The sequence below is a fragment of the Ailuropoda melanoleuca genome, chromosome 2, assembly GCF_002007445.2.
Source record: "Ailuropoda melanoleuca isolate Jingjing chromosome 2, ASM200744v2, whole genome shotgun sequence".
Lineage (NCBI taxonomy): Eukaryota > Metazoa > Chordata > Mammalia > Carnivora > Ursidae > Ailuropoda > Ailuropoda melanoleuca.
In genome coordinates, this window is record NC_048219.1 from 107446051 (window position 1) to 107466451 (window position 20401).

Genomic DNA, 20401 nt, shown 5'->3' on the forward strand with positions numbered 1-20401 from the left:
TCTGCCTTCCACTCCCTGTGCTTGTGCTCTCTCCCTCTGTCAAATAAACAAAATCTTTAAAAAAGAAAAATAAAAAATAAAAATGGGCAGAGGATTTGAATAGACATTTTTCCAAAAAAGACATACAGCTGGCGAACAGACACATGAAAAGATGCTCAACATCCATCATCATCAGGGAAATGCAGATCGAAACCATAATGAGACATCACCTCATATCTGTCAGAATGGCTAAACTCAAAACACGAGAAATAACAAGCGTTGGTGAGGATGTGGAGAAAAAGAACCCTTCATGCAGTATTGGTGGGAATGTAAACTGCTGCAGCCACTGTGGAATGGTATGGCGGTTCCTCAAGAAGTTAAAAACAAAAATACCGCATTATCCAGTAACTCCACTACCAGGTATTTACCCAAAGAAAATGAAAACGCTAATTTGAAAAGATGTATGTACCCCTATGTTAATTGCAACATTATTTACAATAGCCAAGATATGGAAGCAACCCAAGCATCCACTGATAGACGAATGGATAAAGAAAATGTCACACACACACACACACAATCAAATATTACTTGGCCATAAAAGAGAGATCTTGCCATTTGAAACAACATAGATGGATATAAAGGGCATTATGCCAAGTGAAATTGAGAAAGACAAATACAGTATGATTTCGCTTACATGTGGCATCTAAAAACAAACAAAACACTCTTAAATACAAAGAATACACTAGTGGTTGCCAGAAGGGACGTTGGTGGGAGGGATGAGTGAAATATATAAGGGGATTAAGAGGTACAAACTTTAAGTTATAAAATAAATAAGTCACTGAGATGAAAAGTACAGCATAGAGAAAATAGTGAATAATATTGTAATAATGTTGAATGGTAACAGATGATAACTACACTTATTGTGGTGAGCACTGAGTAATGTATAGAATTGTTGAATCTACATGTTCTACACCTGAAACTAATATGATTGTATATTAATTTTGCTTCAATTTTTAAAAATTGGGATGTTTTTCCTGTTGGATTTTAAGTCTTCTTTTATACTTTGGATACAAGTCCTTTATCTGACTCCACACTTTATCAGGTACGTTTTGCAAAGATTTTCTTCTTGTATTTTCACTCTCTTCACAGGGTCTTTCACAGAGCAAAGTTCCGTAATTCTAATGAAATCCAACTTAATCTTTTCCTTAAAGGATCATGTTTTGGGGTTGTATGTAAAAATAACTGACAAACAAAGGGTTGCCTACATTTTCTCTTGAGCCATCTTCTAGAAGCTTTACAGTTTTGCACTTTACATCTAAGGATATGATCCGTTTAGAGTTAATTTTTGTGAATGGTGTGAGGTCTGTGTCTAGATTTTTTTTTTCTTGCATATGGATATCCAGTTGTTCTAGCATCACTTGTTGAAAAGACTACCCTTTCTCCATTACATTGTCTTTCCTCCTTTGTCAAAGATCACTTGACTATTTTTGTGGGTCTATTTCTGCGCCCTCTATTCTGTTCCATTGATCTATCTATTCTTTTGCCAATATATGCTCTCTTTATTACTATAGCTTTGGGGTCAGGTAGTGTCAGTCCAACTTCTTTGGATTGTGCTGGCTATTTGGGGGTCTTTTGCCTTTCTATATAAGCTTTAGAATCAATTTGTTGATATCTACAGAATAACTTGCTAGAACTTTGGGACTGCATTGAATCTATAGATCAAGTTGGGAAGAATTGATTCCAAATGATAACGTCTTCCAATCCATAAACCCAGAATATTCGTCCATTTATATCTTCTCTGATTGCCTTAGAGTTTTGTAGTTTTCCACACATAGATCCTGTACATATTTTAGGGTCATTCCTAAGTATTACTTTTTGTAAATGATATTATGCTCTAAATTTCAAATTTCAATTGTACGTTGCTAGTATACAGGAAAGCAAATGATTCCTGTGTATTAACCTTGTATCTTAAGAACTTGCTACAATCACCTGTTTTACATTTTAAGTACACTCCATGCCCAGCGCAGAGCCCAATGTGGGGCTCGAACTCACCACTCCAAGATCAAACCTAAGCAGATATTAGGAGTTGGACACTTAACAGACTGAGCTACCCAGGCACCCCTTCACATTTTTAATACTTGGAGATTTTCTACAAAAACAATTATGTCATCCCTGAACAAATTCATTTTTTCCCTTCCCAATCTCTTTATGCTTCATTCACTTTTCCTACTGTATTAGCTAGGATTTCCAGTACAATGTTGAAAGGTGTGGTGAGAGGGGATATCCTTGTTAGCAGGAAAGTTTCTAGTTTCTCACCATTAAGTATGATCCTAACTGGAGGATTTTTATAAATTTTCTTTATCAAGTTGAGTAAGCTCTCTTGTATTCCTAGTTTGTTTAGAGTTTTTATCACAAATGAGTGTTGGGGTAAGCACCTATTTATAATGTTGCTTTAAATCAATCTATCCTATTACTTCTCTAAAGAGGGACAGATGGGAAGTAAGTTAAGAATTAAAGCTAAGCAGACAACTATTCCAAACTGCCTACTGCAACCAAATCAATAGCTCTATATCGAATATGTAACAAGGGAAAGCAAAGCAAAGATACAGCAGTACAGTAAGCATAGGAGCCCAAAAACAAGGACAAATGCCCGGAGTATTAACCAAGGACTCACCTAAAAGCCTTTTAGAAATACGTCTGCCTGTATTTTGTCTTTGGCAAATAGTTAAAATTTTAAAAGGCAGATTTTATTCACACACAATAGGTATTGGCTCAGGGCCAGAGACCTATCTCCTCCCAGAACGGAGCTCCGCGGTACTCTCTCACAACGACAGAAGGGGTTAATCAATAGGTACGTGCGGTGTTACAGTTTTAACTGTAACAAAATAAAGTAAATTCAGTTCCTCGTTTATCTGTTTCTCCTTAACCTTCTGTTTTAAATCACAGCTTGGTTTAAAACCACACTACCCATGACCTCGAAGTCTAGCTTAAAAATTCAGCTCCTCTAACTTGATAACCTTTGGCCAGAAATCTCAAAAATAAGCCCCACAGCGTAAGCGGCTGTGGAATTCAAACAAGACAACGTGGGGGGGGGAGCATTCAAATCCAACACAAACGTGGACCGCTGTTTCTTCTGCACTCCCAGGTGCGTCCTTCCCCGAGGCGCCGGTAGGCAGAAGCTTTCCGTCGTGGACAACTCCTAAGAGAGCCTACGAGACTGCGCAGATTGAAGCCGAAGGAAAATGGAGGCTACGCCGTGCGCGTGCGACAAAAAGCTTTTCTCTTCTTAAAGCGCCGCCAGACTCCCGGCCCAAGAACCCGCCCCGACTTCAAAGTCCACGCCCAGGCCGCACGGCGCAGCCGCCCGCCCGCCTTCCCTCTCCACGCGACCTCGGGCCAGCCCCTTCGCTCCTCTCCGGCCCAACCCTTCGCCCCGCCAGTCCTAGACCCGGCATGCATCGCGCCGACCTTTTCCTTCCCAGCCGACCCCCACCTTCGGGCGCCTCCAAATGACAAGCGGCGCGGGGCATTGTGGTCCCGAGCGTGAGAGCGAGACCGGGGGCAGGAAAAAGAAAGGAAAAGACTGGGGCGAGCCGGTAGGGCGGCCCCCGCGCACGCGCACGGGCGGAGGCGGGGGGGTGAAAAGGGGCGGTGCGTGGTCTACGGCGAGCGGAGTGGGGCGGGGTCGCGCGGCCTTGGCGGGGAGTCCGCGAGCCGGGAGGGGCGGGGGTGGGTGAGGGAGCGGGCGGAGGAGGAAGTGTCATGGCGTCGGGCCGTGGAGCTTCTTCTCGCTGGTTCTTTACTCGGGAACAGCTGGAGAACACGCCGAGCCGCCGCTGCGGAGTGGAGGCGGATAAAGAGCTCTCATACCGCCAGCAGGCGGCCAACCTCATCCAGGACATGGGACAGCGTCTCAATGTGTATCCTTTCCTATTCTTGGCCCTCCGCCGCTCTACGCCCTGTCCCCCCTCACTATTCGCCGGGTCGCCTGGTCGCCGGGCCTGCTGTCCCGCGAACATGGCGCCGCCGCCTCGGCCTTCGCTGGGCCTCGGCCGCGCTGTAAGGGAAGGCAGGCTCGGGCTCTGGAGGCCGCAAGCGGCCAGTGAAGGAGGGGAGGAGAGGAGTCCAGGAATGCGGGCTGCGAGGCTGCGTTGTGTAATCTGGGGCCGCGCGTGGTGGCGGCGGGGGATGGGAGTGGCGCCGAGGCCAGAAGGGAATCTTAGGGATTACCGCAGAAAAGAGGTGGCTACTTCGACTTCTAGTCGGAGAAGGGGTCGAGAGGTGGGGGGGTTATCGATGCTGAAAGACGTGTTTCCCGCAGCCTCTCCCCGCACTCCTCGCTGGTTTGATGGCGGGTCTCGTACCTTGAGAGCTCACCGGAGGTCTTTCTATTCTTGGTGTGGTTTTGTATGGGTGTGCGCGCGCGCGTTTCAACTGTCTGATGTTGAGCTTAGTCAGTCCTAGCCATTGATAAATCCTTCCCGGGCTTGCTTAATAGCAATATTGGAGTGAAATGCTCGGCACTTATTACTGTTGGCGTCGAGCCTACCACCACCCTTCAGGGTTTTGTTTTTTATATATGTATGTAGTTTTGGGGTTGGTTTTGAGTGAATGGTAAGCATTGGAAAAACACTGCAGATCGGGAATTTTCCATCAAAATTGTTTTGGAAATCAGATCTTGTTTTTCTCGGATATTTCCTAAATGTTACATTCCAGCTCTCAGCTTACAATAAACACTGCGATTGTTTATATGCACAGGTTTTATATGCACCATTCTTTCACCAAATTCAATAGAAATGTAAGTACTATTTTGTTTGTTTTTACCATAACCAAATTTTGAGGTAAATGGATCCGCAGAAAAAAGTTGGTCCTGGATTTTACTTTTGGATTTAGTGTTGTAAATTAATAGTGCAGGTAAACCGCGTGATAAACGTTCTGCTTGAAATGCAAAGTGTTTCTGGTTTGTTTTTTAATTTGTGGTAACAAGCTGCCGGGCACTGTGTTACGCTTTACCAGGTTTTTGAACTAAAAGATAAACATTTATTTACTCAATACGTCGGTAAAAAGTTTATACTTAACTTTCGAATAATTTTAAATAGTAATGTACAGTGTAATTTGGCCTAGTCATTCTGTTGTACATTTTAAATGTGTTGGATTCCTTCTGTTTGAAATATTGTGAATTGGGCTTAATTTAATTGTGACTTTCTTTTTAAATGACACTTTGAAAGTAAAATGGTTAGCAGAAATATTTCATTTGCTAACACAATTTCTTAAGGTGTCAGCGTTCCTCTTTGTCACAGCATTAGTTGTCTACTTAAATTTTTGGTGACTTAGACATCAAATTTTCCTAAATTTACACATACAGTGTCAGAGATGTGTATATGTATAATCAGTTTTGAAGTAAAACTTATCCTCCAGGACTAAAGAACATAACTTGTAAATCTTGAAGAATTGAGTTAATACCGTTGAGTTGAAATTTTTATTTTACCTTGTGAAAGATGTGAATTTGGTGTCTGTTCTTTTCAGAGTAATATGCATACTGTGTTGCATCCTTCAACAAAATTGCCCATAATTTAGAAATATTTAACTCTATCTTAACTGTCACTATACTTTTTTCTCTTTTTATCACAGCTGTTTTTAGAATGCTATTCTGAAAGGTGTGTGTAGAAAAAAATGGACCGTGGAAGACTTGATGCTTTTTGTAGATTGTCATTAAGAACTTTTTGCTAAGAAAACAATCTTTGAAAAGGTCCTTAAAATACTTTTTTCTAATTGGAAGGAACAGCTTCATAGCTTAGATTGATTCCTGTTTTAATCTCTTCTGATCATAAGACGTTTTGGTCTCTGCAGGGTTCTTTTCTCTCTCTCTCTTAAATCTACATGATTCTTGGTCTTTTTCCATTTTCCTAGTTATATCTTGTGCACAGAACTTAGGTCAGTGGTAGCGTTATGGAAGAGAGAGGAAGCCTTTTTGGCAATAACATTTAGATTGAGAGAATAACATTTTTATTTAAATTGGCTCCAAAGGCAGTGGTAAACTAAGGAATACTGATATAAGTGTGACTTTCCTTACGTAGCCCTGGAAAATGCTGGTAGAAATCGCAAGTCAAAATAGTTCTGGAAATTCTTGATGTGGCTACAGATGTCCCATTTGCTGAAACAGGCTTACTTTTCTACTTCCAGTAAATGATCTCACACAAGACTATACTTCTCTTTTTGAACCCTCCCTCTTTCATAATTTGTCTCTGTGGCCTTGTTGGTGTGCTTTAAAACAGATATCTTGCTTACAAACAAAATTCCCAGGTTTAAGTTTAAATTGGTGAAGCCCGGTCATTTGCATTCTTTAATTAATTTACTTAAATCACTCAATAAAAAGCCAAAGTATTTTTATTACCCCACTTAGTGTCTTATATATGTACAAAGGTAAACTTCAGCACTTAACATTAAATTGTTATTAGCAATTAAAATCTGATGGTAATTTCTATTTGAAAAAGTAACATTGCACCCTTCATATCTAATTGTTGTTTTTTTTACCTTTGCTATTATATCAAAAGTGGTTTTAATATTTGTATTGGTGCACTTGAATCAGTTGCACAGCCTCACTCTTTTATCTTTTTTTTTTTCCCCCTATTCTTTTAGGGTGAAGGGGGTGGTCTCAAATTGAATGTGAGTCACTTTTAAATTCATACTCCCCCACATCATTGGGAAAATTTTTCTTGTAGGGTTATGATGGAATGTCATAGTAAACTATAAAAAGCATGAATTTCACCCAAAGTAAACTGAACACCATTCAGTAAATTAAACCCTAACAGACAAATTTTAAGATGCTAGGGACAAACTATATCTAGTTTTATAATAAATACCATGCATTAATTATATTAAAATGTTTAATGTTTATGTGAATTCATTGTGTTTTCCCACACTAATTTAAAAGTAAAATATCTCTTTAAATTTTAAGTGCTATTCTTTAAGAATAAAATCAGTGTCACCATGTGTTGGTGACCCAGAAGCTGTCTTTTATCATTGAGTTTTATTGTATCTCTTGGAGGGTTGGACCACTATCAGCAGTAAATGACTTTTATATGTAACCTAATTAGATAAGTCTACCCTTTGCTGACTGGATGCGGTGAGGTTTATGTAATTGGGGTTAATAATTAAAGAATGGCCTTGCAGCATCAAGCTCAAGATAAATCTAGTAAAGTGTGAAAGCCCTGGCACCAGAGGTGCCTCCAAGTTATATACTGTGGGAGAACATCCTCTGTAGTGTCAATCTTAGAGTAAATATTGACCCAGTTTCTCTTAGAAACTCTGTTCATTAATTTGGTTAGTCAAGTTCATGATGCGTTTGTTTCTTATATTAATTCCAAGTCTAATGAATTCTCTTAAGATCAGATCGTAAAGAGCATACTGTTTTCTCAGTGGTTTTGGTGGTCATTGTCTATTCTCATAGCACCTTTCCAAATTACATGGTCATTTTAATCTTCTCTTAACTTTCCTTAGTTCCATTACCTTTTTTTTTCTTTTTTTTTCTTTTTTTTTTTTGAGCTGGAGCATTCAGAACTGTACATAATATAATCAGCCAGATTTAAATGTATTGTAATTCTTATTTAATGTACTGTATTTCTGCTAAGTTTCCAAGAATACACAGTTAAGGACAATATTCAGGACTGATGATTTTAAGGAATGACTATAATGACTTCTAAGAATGCATCATCTAGGTCATATCTACGTTTCATTTTATACATCTCAGGTTAGTCAGCTGCTACACATAAGCAAACTTGTGTTTTCTCTTGGGCTAAAATTTACCACTTTTTGCTTACAATCTTTGTAATCTTTCTCGGTTGACTTTGACTGTTGACTAGTAGATGTCATTTGAAAATTTGCGGATGTTCTTTTTGCATTCCTTTCTTCCCCCATAAAGACTTAAATGAGGAACACTGTTTTTGAATCCATCTACAGAAATGTCCATAGTCCTTGTTCTTTGATAATACAGCATTCTGCCATTATAATTTTTAAGAATAGTCTTTGCAATAGAAATTTATTCAAGACTTTTTTTTTAAGTAGATTTTTATCCAGTTTACACTGTGCTTATTTATACTCATTGCTCATAAAATTGTCAAACATGATTGCCTTTTGTGAAAGAAAACAACATTTTGGGGAATTTGGTTAGTTGAAGGGTTTTGTTTATATTTTTAGTGTGAAAGCCCTAAATTTCTCTCAAATGTAGTAACATAGATGAAGTTAAATGTAAAAACGTGAGTCACTTTTAAAAATGTCTCCCGACGCACACATTCAGACTAGAAGGTAAACGATGTAAGGACAGGGTTTTGTTTCCTTTCTTTTTTGGTTTTACTCGCAGTTGTGTCACCAGTAGTTCACATAAAGTAGATAACGTAGCAGCTATTTGTCAATAAGATGCATCAAATCTTGTTGCTCACAGGTCTTTTGAATGAATCCTTACACATTTTTCTCTGTATACATCCTCTCCACAGAGACAAGTTTTAAATGTTTTATTTTTGAAAACTAATGTAAGCACATAGTAAATGAAAATGGTAGAAAGGGGAATATGATAAACTTCCCTCCAATTTGAGTGTGTAAGCCCACTGCCCTAGAACATGTGCTGTTAACAGTTTTTGTGTGTCCTTTCAGAAAACTTCTTGTTTGTGCAAGCAGATACATACGTTTTTCAGCCGCCAAAAAAAGGGTTGGGTTGGGTTTGATTTCACAGTTGTTAGAAGTCCTCTTTTGAATTAGGCTCCAAATTCCCCTTTAGCCATGTATCAGTCTTACCATTTATGCATTGTGCATCCCTCTTTTTCCAGATGGTGTGATCTATTCCCTTTTCATGTGACAGTAATCTGTCAGGTTTTAAGACAGGTGAAGTTTCAACTCTCCATGAAACATTCCCAAGAAAACTCCACTCTTTGACTTCTGAATTTCTCTCTCTCTTATTCTTTGGGTCCTGTTCACATCCTATTGTATTCCACCTGTTTGGTGTCCTTTATTGCTACAGCATAACTGCATTTATGAGGTAAAGTGGTTTTTTTTTAATATAAAGATTTTTATTTGAGAGAGAGCACAGGAGAGCATAAGCAGGAGGAGCGGCAGAGGGAGCGAGAGGGAGAAGCGACTCCCCACTGAGCAAGGAGTCCGATGCGGGGCTTGATCCCAGGACCCTAGGATCATGACCTGAGCCGAAGGCAGATGTTTAACAGACTGAGCCACCCAGGCACCCGATGGTTTTTTTGTTTTTGTTTTTTTTACTATAAAATACAACACAAACATAAAACCACCAAACAAATGTATAGCTTCGTGAATTATATGTACTAGGGCAAAAAACCTTGTAATCACCACTCAAGAAAGAGAACTTTGCTGACTATCCCAGCAATGTTTCCATTGCCCCTTCCCTATATCATCCCCTTTCTTCCCTCCACAAAATAACCAGTATCCTTGTTATAGTAATTACTTTGTTCAGTTTCTGTATAGAAACCACCCAGTCCTGTATTCCTAAATGCTACAGTTTAGTCTTGCCCATTATTAATTTGACTAGTCTTTAGTCTTTTGAGTGTCTGAATACACAAGTTTCCCCTCCATCCCTTTCTTTCACTTAAATTTTTTTTGTTGAAGAACCTAAGGCATTAGACCTGTAGAGTCTGGATTTTGCTGATTGTATACTCATGGTGCAGTTTATAATGTTCTTTTGTTCTTGAAGTCCCTGCAGATTGCCAGGTGGATCTGGAAATTTTATCAAACTCGGGTTAGATGAGTAAGTCTTTAGTAAGACTACAGGTGTTGAGACGCCTAATTAGGAGCCACCTGATGTCTTGTTTCTCTGTGTTCGCAGCTGTTGATTGATATTCAGTGCCTAGATCCATTCGTTCATTGTGATGCTCTAGTTTCTTCATTATTAATTGGAATATTTTTATAATGAAATGCTCTAATTCATCTACTACTTAGACACCCAGTTGTACAGTTCATAAAGGAGAGGCAGAATAAATACATGATTCTCACCCTACATGTACCACCTTTGTTTTAATATAATTCATATACCATACATTTCGTCAGTTGAAAGTGTACAGTTTAGTGGGGTTTTTTAAGTATATTCACGAAGTTGTATGTCAATTTTAGAAATTTTCATTACCCCAGGAAGAAACCCTACGCCCTTTGGCTATCTCTTCCCATTTTTCCCCCACCCTATTCTGGACTTTTCCTGTAAGTGGAATCATACAGTATGTGGTACTTTGTGACTGGCCTCTTTCCCTTACTGCATAATATTTTTAACATTTATCTGTGTTGTGGTTTGTGTCAGTACTTCACTTACTTTTATTACCAACTACCATATACCATATTTTATATATCCATTTATCAGTTGATGGACATTTGAGTTGTTTCCACTTTTTGGCTCTTATAGTGCTTCTGTGAACATTTATGTGTAAGTTTCTGGGTGGACTTATGTGTTGGTTTCTCTTTGATGCAATAGAATTGCTAGACCATATGATAACTCTATACCCCAGTAATCTTAGGTGATTTCCTTATTATCTGTTACAGCAAGGTATTCCAGGCTCGTCTTGTACATTTTCTTTTCCACAGCTGTAATGGCCATTTCTTTAAGAAATCATCCTTTGTTTTAGTAGGAAGTGGTATTTCAAAACCATGAGCTGGGCACTAGGGATACTCATAATTACTGTGTTCCTCTTGTTTCTAGGCATATGCAGTGAAAAGAGTGAGGAAATTTATAGTACCGTAAATATATATTTACTATGCACATTGGTATATTAAATGTTTATTATTTGTTTACACATTAAATATATGAAGTATATGTTAACCAGATTTTTTAAATAGGTATTTATTTTAAATGTATACTTTAAATAGCTCAGGAGTTCGCTGACTGAAGATAGCAGCATCATTTTTTACTACCCTCTCTTTGTAGAACATTTCTATGACCTTTCACACCAAAATCGCAGATTTTAAGAATGTGGGATTAGTGGGCACCTGAATGGCTCAGTCGGTTAAGCATCTGCCTTTGGCTCAGGTCATGATCATAGGGACCTGGGATCGAGTCCCACATCGGGCTTCCTGCTCGGCAAGGAGCCTGCTTCTCCCTCCCCCTCTGCCTGCCGCTCCCCCCCCCCGCTTGTGCTCTGTCAAATAAATAAATAAAATCTTTAAAAAATAATGTGGGATTAGAGAATTTATTCCAGTATCACTCATTAACTTAACCCCACATTACACAAATAAGTTTTGGAATAGCAGTACTATCACCACCAGTATAATTACTGAGAACAGTAAAATGTTTTTGTTTTGCTTTCCCTCTCACCCCTGGTTTTTAAAGTCATATTATGGCTACATTATCTTAAATAACCATTATAAAACTCTTTTAATCCTTACTTAGTCTTAGTTCTACAGGTAACTACTTTTGCTCACTGCCAGTGCTTCTATTGAAGTCTCTAGTTGTTTTCATTGTTTGAAGTTCTCTTGAAGATCGTGGAAACAAAATTCCTGAATCTTTGCGTGTTGGTAATAGTGTATCTGTGATGTTTATACTCAAAGGTCAGTTTTGCTGTGTATAAAATTCTTGACTCACGCTTTCTTTTCTTAGGTATCTTAAATATGTGACATCTTTTTTTCCTGCCATAAAGCACTACTACTGGTGATGATCTAGTTTTCTTATGCCCAAAGGAGTTTTTTTTTTTTCCCCTTTATAATCCAGTAATTTTACTACAGTATGTCTTAATGTTAGTTGTTCTGGGTTTATATACTCGGGTGTGTGATGTGATCTTTCAGTATGTGACTTCATCTCTTTTTTTTTTTTGGTGGGCAGCAAAGCAAGGTTTATTGAGTGATAGGACAAAGCTCCCAAAGAGGGAGGAGAGCTGAGGAGCTGAGAGGGTTGCCCACTTCATATCTTTTTTACTCATGTTTTGTGTGTATTAGTTTGGAGATGTGTTATTGTTTCAATTTTTCTCATTTTTTTATTGTGGTAAAATATACATAGCATGAAATTTCTCATTTTAACCATTTTTTAAAGATTTTATTTATTTTAAAGATTTTATTTGAGAGAGCGAGCGAGAGAGCACAAGCAGGGGGAGCAGTAGAAGGAGAGAGAGGGAGAAGCAGGCTCCCCTCCCAGCAGGGAGCCCGATGTGGGGCTAGATCCCAGGACCCTGGGATCATGACCTGAGCAAAAGGCAGACTCTTAACCATATGAGCCACCCAGGCCCCCCAAAAGATTTTATTTATTTGTCAGAGAGAGAGAGACACTGAGCAAGGGGGGGGGCAGGCAGAGGGAGAAGCAGGCGCCCCGCTGAGCAAGGAGCCTGATGCAGGACTTGATCCCAAGACACTGGGATCATGACCTGAGCTGGAAGCAGATGCTTAACTGACTGAGCCACCAAGGCGTCCCTTTTTTTTTTTTTTGAAGAGAATTTTAACCATTTTTAAATGTACAGTTCAGTAACATTAAGTACATTCACGTTGTTGTGCAAACATCACCACCATCCATTTCTAGTACTTTTTTATCTTTTCAAACTGAAACTCTGCTCATTGAGCAAACTCCACATTCTCCCCTCCCCCAGCCCCTGGCAACCACCATGCTATTAGTCTATGAATTTCACTATTGTTTACCTCATAGAAGTGGAATCATACAATATTTGTCCTTTTTTATGTCTGTTTTATTTCATTTAGCATAATGTTTTCAAAATTCATCCACGTTGTAGCATGTGTCAGAATTTCCTTCCTTTTTAGGGCTGAATGTTATTCCATTGTATGTGTGAACCACAGTTGGATTTCTTTTACCTTTTGGTTATTAATAATGCTGCTATGAATGTGGGTTTTCGAAAATCTGCTTAAGTCCTCGCTTTCAGCTCTTTTGAGCATATACCCAGAAGTGAAATTACTGGATCACGTTGTGATTCCATGTTTTATTTTTTGAGGAACTGCCATATTGTTTTCCATAGCAATAGCACTATCTTACATTCCCATTTGCAGTGCACAAGGGTTCCAAGTTCTCCATGTCCTCATGAACACTTGCTCTTTTCTAGTTTTCTGATCATAACCATCCTAATGAATATGAAATGGTATCTCATTGTAGTTTTAATTTGCATTTCTCTGGTGGCTACTGGTGTTGTAGCCTCTTTTCATGTGGTTACTGGCCATTTATATATTTTCTTTGGAGAAATGTCTAACCAGTCTTTCATCCATTTTTTAATTGGGATTTTTAAGTTATAGGAGTTCCTTATATATTCTGAATATTACTCTCTTACCAAATACATGATTTGCAAATATTTTTTTCATTCTGTGAACTCTTTTCACTTTTTTGATGCACAAAAGTTTTTAATTTTGATGAAGCCCAGTCTACCTATTTTTTTCTGTGTAGCTTATGTTTTTGGTGTCATTTCTAAGAAATCATTGCCAAACCCATCATGGAGCTTTTCTCGTTTTCTTCTAAGAGTTTTATGTTTAGTTCTTCAGTTGAAGTCACTGATCCATTGTGAGTTAATTTTTGTGTGTGATGTGAGGTAAGGGTTTGATTTCATTCTTTTGCGTATAGATATCCAGTTTTCCCAGTACCAGTTGTTGATTTTTTTTTTTTGACCAGTTCTTTCTAGTGTGATTTTTGTTGCTTAGGGTTAACTCTTCTAATTTTTTCTTATGACCTAAATACTTTTCAGTTACATATACAGAAATGTAGCAGCTTGCTTTCTGAGGTTTCCTGGCTGTGTTCCCCTCCCTCATTTTTATTGTCTCTTTACCTTCTCCCTATCCTACCAGTTCTGCTTTGGTTCTCAAAAGTTTCTCTTCAGTGTGGAGTCCTGGAAAAGAGCCTTGGGAGATCACTTCGAAGAGTACATAAGAAGTTAGCTTCAACCCTTTAAGCCCTACTCTAGGCCTGTGGCATCTACCCACTAACTGAACTTGACAAAATTACTCCCAGGTTCAGCTGCCCTTCCCCGATTGGCCTACCATGATTTCCAATAAATGTCTGTGGGCTATTTTGAGGTTCTTTTATCAAGTCCAGTGAATGCCCGGTTACTTTCCTTTGCTTCTTGTTGCATAGATGCTGATACTGGGTAGGTGTTGCGGCGACATATTTGCCAGTTTTGTCCTTAACCCGTTTGTATTTTGGACTTTCCTAGGAATGCCTTGCCAGGTAGTTTGGTTATAAATATCCATGGGGTTTTGCTTTTGCTCTCTTGTTATTCTGTTTTTCTATGGGGATTTGGTTACCACCTCTGCCACTATCTCCTCAGAACTCTTCAGATAAGACATTAAAAGGTAATTTTCTGTCACTTTAGGAGATTGTACACTAATTTCCAAACACGGAGATAGACTGTCATGTAATTGTACAGTTGACCCTTAGATTTGAACTCTGTGGGTCCGCTTATACACAGATTTTTTTCAATAAATATATTGGGAAATTTTTTGGAGATTTGCAGCAACTTGAAAAAGAAACTCAGTGACAAGCCACATAGTCTAGAAATACTGAAAATTTGAGAAAAATGAGGTATTGTGAGAATATGGTATATAACATACTAAACGTGTTAATTGACTATGTTATCTATAAGGCTTCCAGTCAACAGTAGGCTACTTGGAAAGTTTTGGGAGAGTCAAAGTTACATGTGTATTGTCAGGAGGTGGGGGGGGTCGTAGCGCTACTGACCCCCACATTGTTCAGGGGACAACTGTTCTTTAATAGATTTAAGAACTTCTAAGAAGATAAGGATAATTTTTTAGGAATAATTAAGTCACTTGACTTCGTTCTGTCAAAGAAGAAACACATGAGCCACCCGGGACACTTTAATCAATAGACGTTAAAAGCATATGTGATATTCTTGACTGATTTTTTTGCAAATGAATTCTGAAAAGAACTCTAGATAATGTTCTCCCACAAAACTTTAATGTTCCTTGGCACTCTGCCTGCCTAATTACAGGCATGTTGACTGATGTGGTTTATTGGGTTCTATATTATACAAGTCTTCATAAAGTCTTCGTGAGGCAGTTTTTCCCCCCAGAAAATGAGACGATTGTAAAAGGTTCAGATCTTTTCTGCACACACACACACACACACACACACACACACACACTTATATGTGTCTCTTAGTCTTGATAGTTCATATGTTTTTATGGTAGCTTTAGCTCATTTGTCTCAGAAATAAAGCATTTTATACAGTTTGGTGGCATAGTTATTTCTAAACTAACTGATGTATAGAATAGAGCAGATTTTTACGTTAACAATGTGCGTTGGTATTTGTATTAGCCAAGACACACGAAGGGCTCTGTAAAAACTGTATAATTTTTAAATTGACTTTGAAGGCAGAACAGGAATTCTGAAGATATTTTTAGTGCATTAAATTGGGTAAAATAATTTTCTTGAGGGAAAATCAAATTAGATTGCTACATACTCTACAGAGGGGAAAATGATGGAAATCTTACCACCCTACCATAGTTTGGGGCATAAATTTAAAGTTTTGTTCTTAACTAAGTTGGTTCTAGATGTAAAGGTGGTGTATTAAGTACTCCTGATATTATATTTACAGAAAAACACGTAAAATGAAGTTTTTCTTTAAGTTGTTTGAGTCTGATACAGAAGAAGAAACTAATTACTGTAGAAGTTCACCTACTTCAGCATTAAAATTTTTAAATATTACAGCTTTAATGGTTTGTACTTTGTTACCTGATACTCTGTTTCCATGACAGTAGTTATTCCACAAACATTGAGTGCGTGTTAATGTGACAAGCAGTGTGCAAAGATGATGTGTTTTTTTAAAAATAAATAAGAAATAGTGTTTTTCCTAAGGGACTTACATTCTAACGAGAGAGGGAAAAAAATTGTCTTTCTACTGTGGGAATGACTAGGAACAGTAATCAATTTGAGCCATTTTGTGATGCCTATTTGATACGTTTCAGTCTGTTTCATATCATTTTAATGAAATTTTTCTTTAGAATGCCAGTTGTGGGTTTAAATCTTTGCTGACAATGTAGCCACTAACTAGAAGTGGGTTAATTTCACATTTCTTTACTATTTTAGCATGGTTACTAGGAAAATTTTAATTACAGTTGTGGCTCACATTACATTACTATTTGATGGTGCTGGTTTGAGCTATAAACTCTTAAAAAGTAATAGTTAACTAATGAAAAGTATAGACATTCGTATCTGTCAAGATTACTATTGGCTATCACTGTAGTAATTTTTATATAGAGAAGTTTGCACATTCAAGCTAATTTTAAATAGAGGGCTCATTTAGAAGTTGAAAAAGTAATGATTCTTTACTGGTCAAAAATCTTGAGATCATGAAAACTGTCATAGTTTCATGCTTAGGGGAAAAAAAAGAAGCTTTGAGAAGGTAAAGAAAATTCTGAGTATTTAGGGGCAGTCTTCAAATGATATGTTGATTCAGAGAAGATAAACAAATTTTTACACGCTCCCCATATCCTTAGATAGAAGTTTTAGATAGTTTATATTGCTCTAGCTCAGTGCTTGCTGTTTAGAGTGACTAATAGGAGTAGCTACTTGAATTAACAATATGGTTCAGTTTATGTAGACTTAAACATCTGTTCAAATTATTTTTGCTAAACCAAGTGTTTTCTGAAATAATTATGTAATTTAAATGTCAAAGTTGAATGTTGTTTAAGAAATGATATATAATATACCTTCTGAAAAAGAAACCTGATTTTACTTTTAAATTAACAGATGTGTTATAAAGTCACACAGCATTAACATGAATGTTGTTTACCACTGTTTATTGTCCTGTGATTAGGTTTTTGGTTTCCTAGGAATTTCCTTTGTTGGAAATAATTTAAAAGGGATGTCTTTGACATAAGCTTCTAAAAAAAAAAAAACAACTTTTTTCAGATAATTCAGACCATAAAATTCACCTATTCAGAGTGCACAGTTTAATGAATGTGTTAGAGTTGTACAGCCATCATCACAATCTTAAGTTTATAATACTTTCATCACCCCAAAAAGAAACCCTGTACCCGTTAGCAGTTCACTGATATCTTCCCCTCTTTCAGACCTGGCAACCATTCTCTGTCTCTCAATAGATTTACCTTTTTTCTACATTGCATATAAATGAAATTATGTAATAAAATGGTCTTTAGCTTATAATAGTGTTTGCAAGATCATCCATGCTATAGCATGTATCAATGCTTCATTTCTTTTTGCTGCTGAATAACATTCCACCCATCATGTGGATATACCTCATCTCATTTATCAGTTGATGGACAGTTGGGTTATTTCTGATCTTTAGGTATGGTGAATAATGCTGCTGTGAACGGTCCTGTACAAGTTTTTGTGTGAACATACATTTTTGTTTCTCTTGGGTATATAACTAGGAGTGGAATTGCTGGGTTGTATAGTAACTCTAGACCTCAGTAATCTTGGAAAGCTTTTTAAAAACATTTTGAGAAATTGCCACACTTTTGCAAAGTAGCCATAACCATTTTACCTTCCCACAAGCAATATGTTAAGGGTTCCAGTTTCTCCACACCTTTGCCAACGTTTTAATTGTTATTGTCTGTTTTTTTAAATTACTATTATTATAGCAGTCTTATGGGCATCCTAGTGAGTATAAAACATTATCTTGTTGTGGTTTTGATTTACATTTCCATAATGACTGGTGTTATTGAGCATCTTTTCATGTGTTTATTGGCCATTTGTAGTATCATTTTGGGGGGAATATCTACTTATCCCTCCCCACCCTTTTTTTTTTGAAGTAGGCTGCACACAGGCAGAGCTTGAACTCATGACCCTGAGATCAAGAGTCGGACCTTTAACCCACTGAGCCATCCAGGAGGCCCCCCCCTTTCCCATTTTTTAAACTGCATTGTCTCCCTATTAAATTGTAAGAGTTCTTCATATATTCTGTATACCAGTCCCTTAATCAGATACAGGATTTGCAGATATTTTCTCCCATTCTTTGGGTTATCTTTTTCATTTTGCTGATGGTTTCATCTGTAATATATGCATTTGATTTATTAGGATTTTTCTTTTGTCACTTGGGCTTTGATGTCATATCAAAGAAAATACTGCTTGATCCATGGTCATGAAGATTTATTCCGGTTTTCTTCTAAGAGTTTTATAGTTTTAGCTCTTATATTTAGGTCTATGATCCATTTTTAGTTAGTTTTTGTTTATTGTGTAAAGAAGGGGACTGACTTCAGTTTTTTGCATGTGGATATACAGTTGTCCCAGCACCGTATGTTGAAAAGACTATTTTTTTCTCCATTGAATTAAATATTTGTTTCTGGAAACTCTGTTCTATTCTTTGATCTTCATGTCTTTCCTTATACTATTATCACATCATCTTAATTACTATAACTTTTGTAGTAAATTTTGAATTCAGGAGGTATGAGTCTTCTGACTTTTTTCTTTTTCAAGATTGTTTTTGCTCTTCTGGGTTCCTTGCATTTCCATAGGAATTCTAGGATCAGCTGGCCAGTCTGCAGAAAAGTTGAGATTTTGACGGGGAATGTGTGGATCTGTAGATCAATTTGGGCAATTCTATCCACAATATTAAGTCTTCAGTAATATTCTTATTTGTTTAGCTATCTGAAGGAAAGTGGACTTTTAAAAATTTATGTGGAGTATTTGAATACCTATGCAACTTGTTTCCCAGTACTCTTTGACTGTTGTCGGCTAATAAGAGCTGAGTATGTAAGGGAGAGTAGAGACTTAACTATGAAATGCTACATGTACTTTTGTAAGTTGAATTTTTTTTCATTTTGTAACAGATTCATAATGGTAACATAGGCTCCATAAATAAATTTTTTAAAGCCAGGTTACATTAAGCATTTAAATACTTTTAAATATCATGTAATTACTCTGGAAATCAGGCCTTATTCTCTTAATTATTACTGCTTTTCAGCATTACTGAATACTAGTCAGTCTTTATTAAACCAGCTCTCTTTTAGATGTAATTAGAAATCCTAAATAACATCCAACCTGAAGGCTTTATTTCTCAGTATAAATTTTGTTATGCTGACAGTATTACACTCATGCATAATTATATGGGTAGGAAAACAACTAAAATACCACATTGAGTTAATGACATTTTCTCTAATACTGGGATGTCAGTCTTATCAGTGCATCTCAAAATTAAGGAAATGAACCACTTAACTTTTTACTGGAATTTTGGTCTAATTGGTCAAGCTTGGTGATCTTTGTTGTGAATGAATGGACATTTTGACTTACTCTGTTTTCTTCTTTGTTGAGGAGCTGTTAGCCCCTTATTATATCTAAGTTTCTACTTCCTTTTTCCTATTCTAGGACCTTTCTGGGAGTCTTCTAAAGTTACGCCGTTACCATTTTTCTGTTTAACTATAGCCTTAGGTGTGTGGTTTCCCAATTTTGAACTGTGGTACCTAGAACTAACTGTGTATTCATGAATGAAGCCTTTTGAAGGCACAGGAAAATAGTTATCCTAGTCTTAGGGGAGGCGGGAGTTTGGGGACAGTTAAGAACAGGGCAGAAGTGGCTTCACCGGCCTGTAGGGCCTGAAGATGAAACATAAGAACGGATTAGAACAAGCCTATTGATGTATTAGCAAATAGAAGGTGGACATGGAAGTCTTTTCTTTGCTTCTGTTAGGACTCTAAGATTAGGAAATTTAAGTTAAAGAGTAATAAAACAGCTTGTGGCTAGTTCTTAAATAAAGATGTACACACAAGGTGTACGCACAATATTAATTACTGAAAGAATAAAGACCAGAATGATTCATTTGAAACTGGTACAGCCAGCATCAGTGACTTAGAAATTACCTAGGCTTTTATTAATTCAAGCTGACCTTGCCTCTAAGTATCAAGGTTGAAGCCAGCAGTGGAGAGGGAAGAATGTCAGCAGTGAGGGCATTATGAGCAGAAGGGGGAGACAGCAGCCAGGAATGGGCAGGAGGAGAAAAGATGGAGAAGGAAGGGAGTCAGATCAAGAGGTAGGAATGGAAACATGTAAAGGACTAGAAAAAGAGAAGGAGGTGAAAACAACTGGAGGGAGCAGTTACAAAAGAAATACTGGTGTATTGAAGTGATTGAAGTAATGTGTGTCATCATTTTAGTATGTGTGAATCTGCTTAGTTAGGGCTACCATGGAACCTTTAAAGAATTCGGTTTAACTGTGAAAGGAAGATGAGCAAGAAAGAAGGGAATTTTTAAAAGCATGCTAAATCACTTTTTAATTTTAAGATCAGCAGTAGCAATACACAGTTGTTTAACTTTACAACATAGTAATGATAGTATTTGAGTCCTCTTACTCGGGGGCACTATTCTAAGTGCTTTACATAGATTGATTTAATCCTCACCACAATTTTATAAGCAGATACTATTTCTCCCATTTTAAAGTTGCAGAAACTGAGCCACAAAGAAAATAAGTAATTTGCCTAGGCTAGTGAGATAACAGAGCCAGGATTCCACTGAGGCAGCCTGACTA

The 20401-nt window shown here is 37.5% G+C and overlaps 1 protein-coding gene and 1 long non-coding RNA gene across 7 annotated transcripts in view; one reads left to right on the forward strand and one right to left on the reverse strand.

The window, feature by feature from the left end:
• The window catches only part of LOC109489862, a 154142-nt gene extending 150806 nt beyond the window's left edge, over nucleotides 1-3336 (reverse strand). For both annotated transcript variants that reach the window (XR_002143004.2, XR_004623447.1), the window contains exon 1: nucleotides 2654-3336. This is a non-coding gene — a long non-coding RNA (uncharacterized LOC109489862). The remainder of the gene's footprint in view (nucleotides 1-2653) is intronic.
• Nucleotides 3337-3691: 355 nt separating this feature from the next.
• Nucleotides 3692-20401, forward strand: part of CCNT2 (cyclin T2) — a 37776-nt gene continuing 21066 nt past the window's right edge. Inside the window, exons 1-3 of one of the 5 annotated variants that reach the window (XM_019801245.2) lie at nucleotides 3694-3899; nucleotides 4696-4777; nucleotides 6619-6645. In XM_019801245.2, the coding sequence (XP_019656804.2) occupies nucleotides 3742-3899; nucleotides 4696-4777; nucleotides 6619-6645 (267 nt within the window). In that variant the 5' untranslated portion in view covers nucleotides 3694-3741. Of the gene's footprint in view, nucleotides 3900-4695; nucleotides 4778-6618; nucleotides 6646-20401 lie in introns of all 5 variants that reach the window. The other 4 variants (XM_034654453.1, XR_004623446.1, XM_034654452.1 and 1 more) reach the window with 4 other exon arrangements.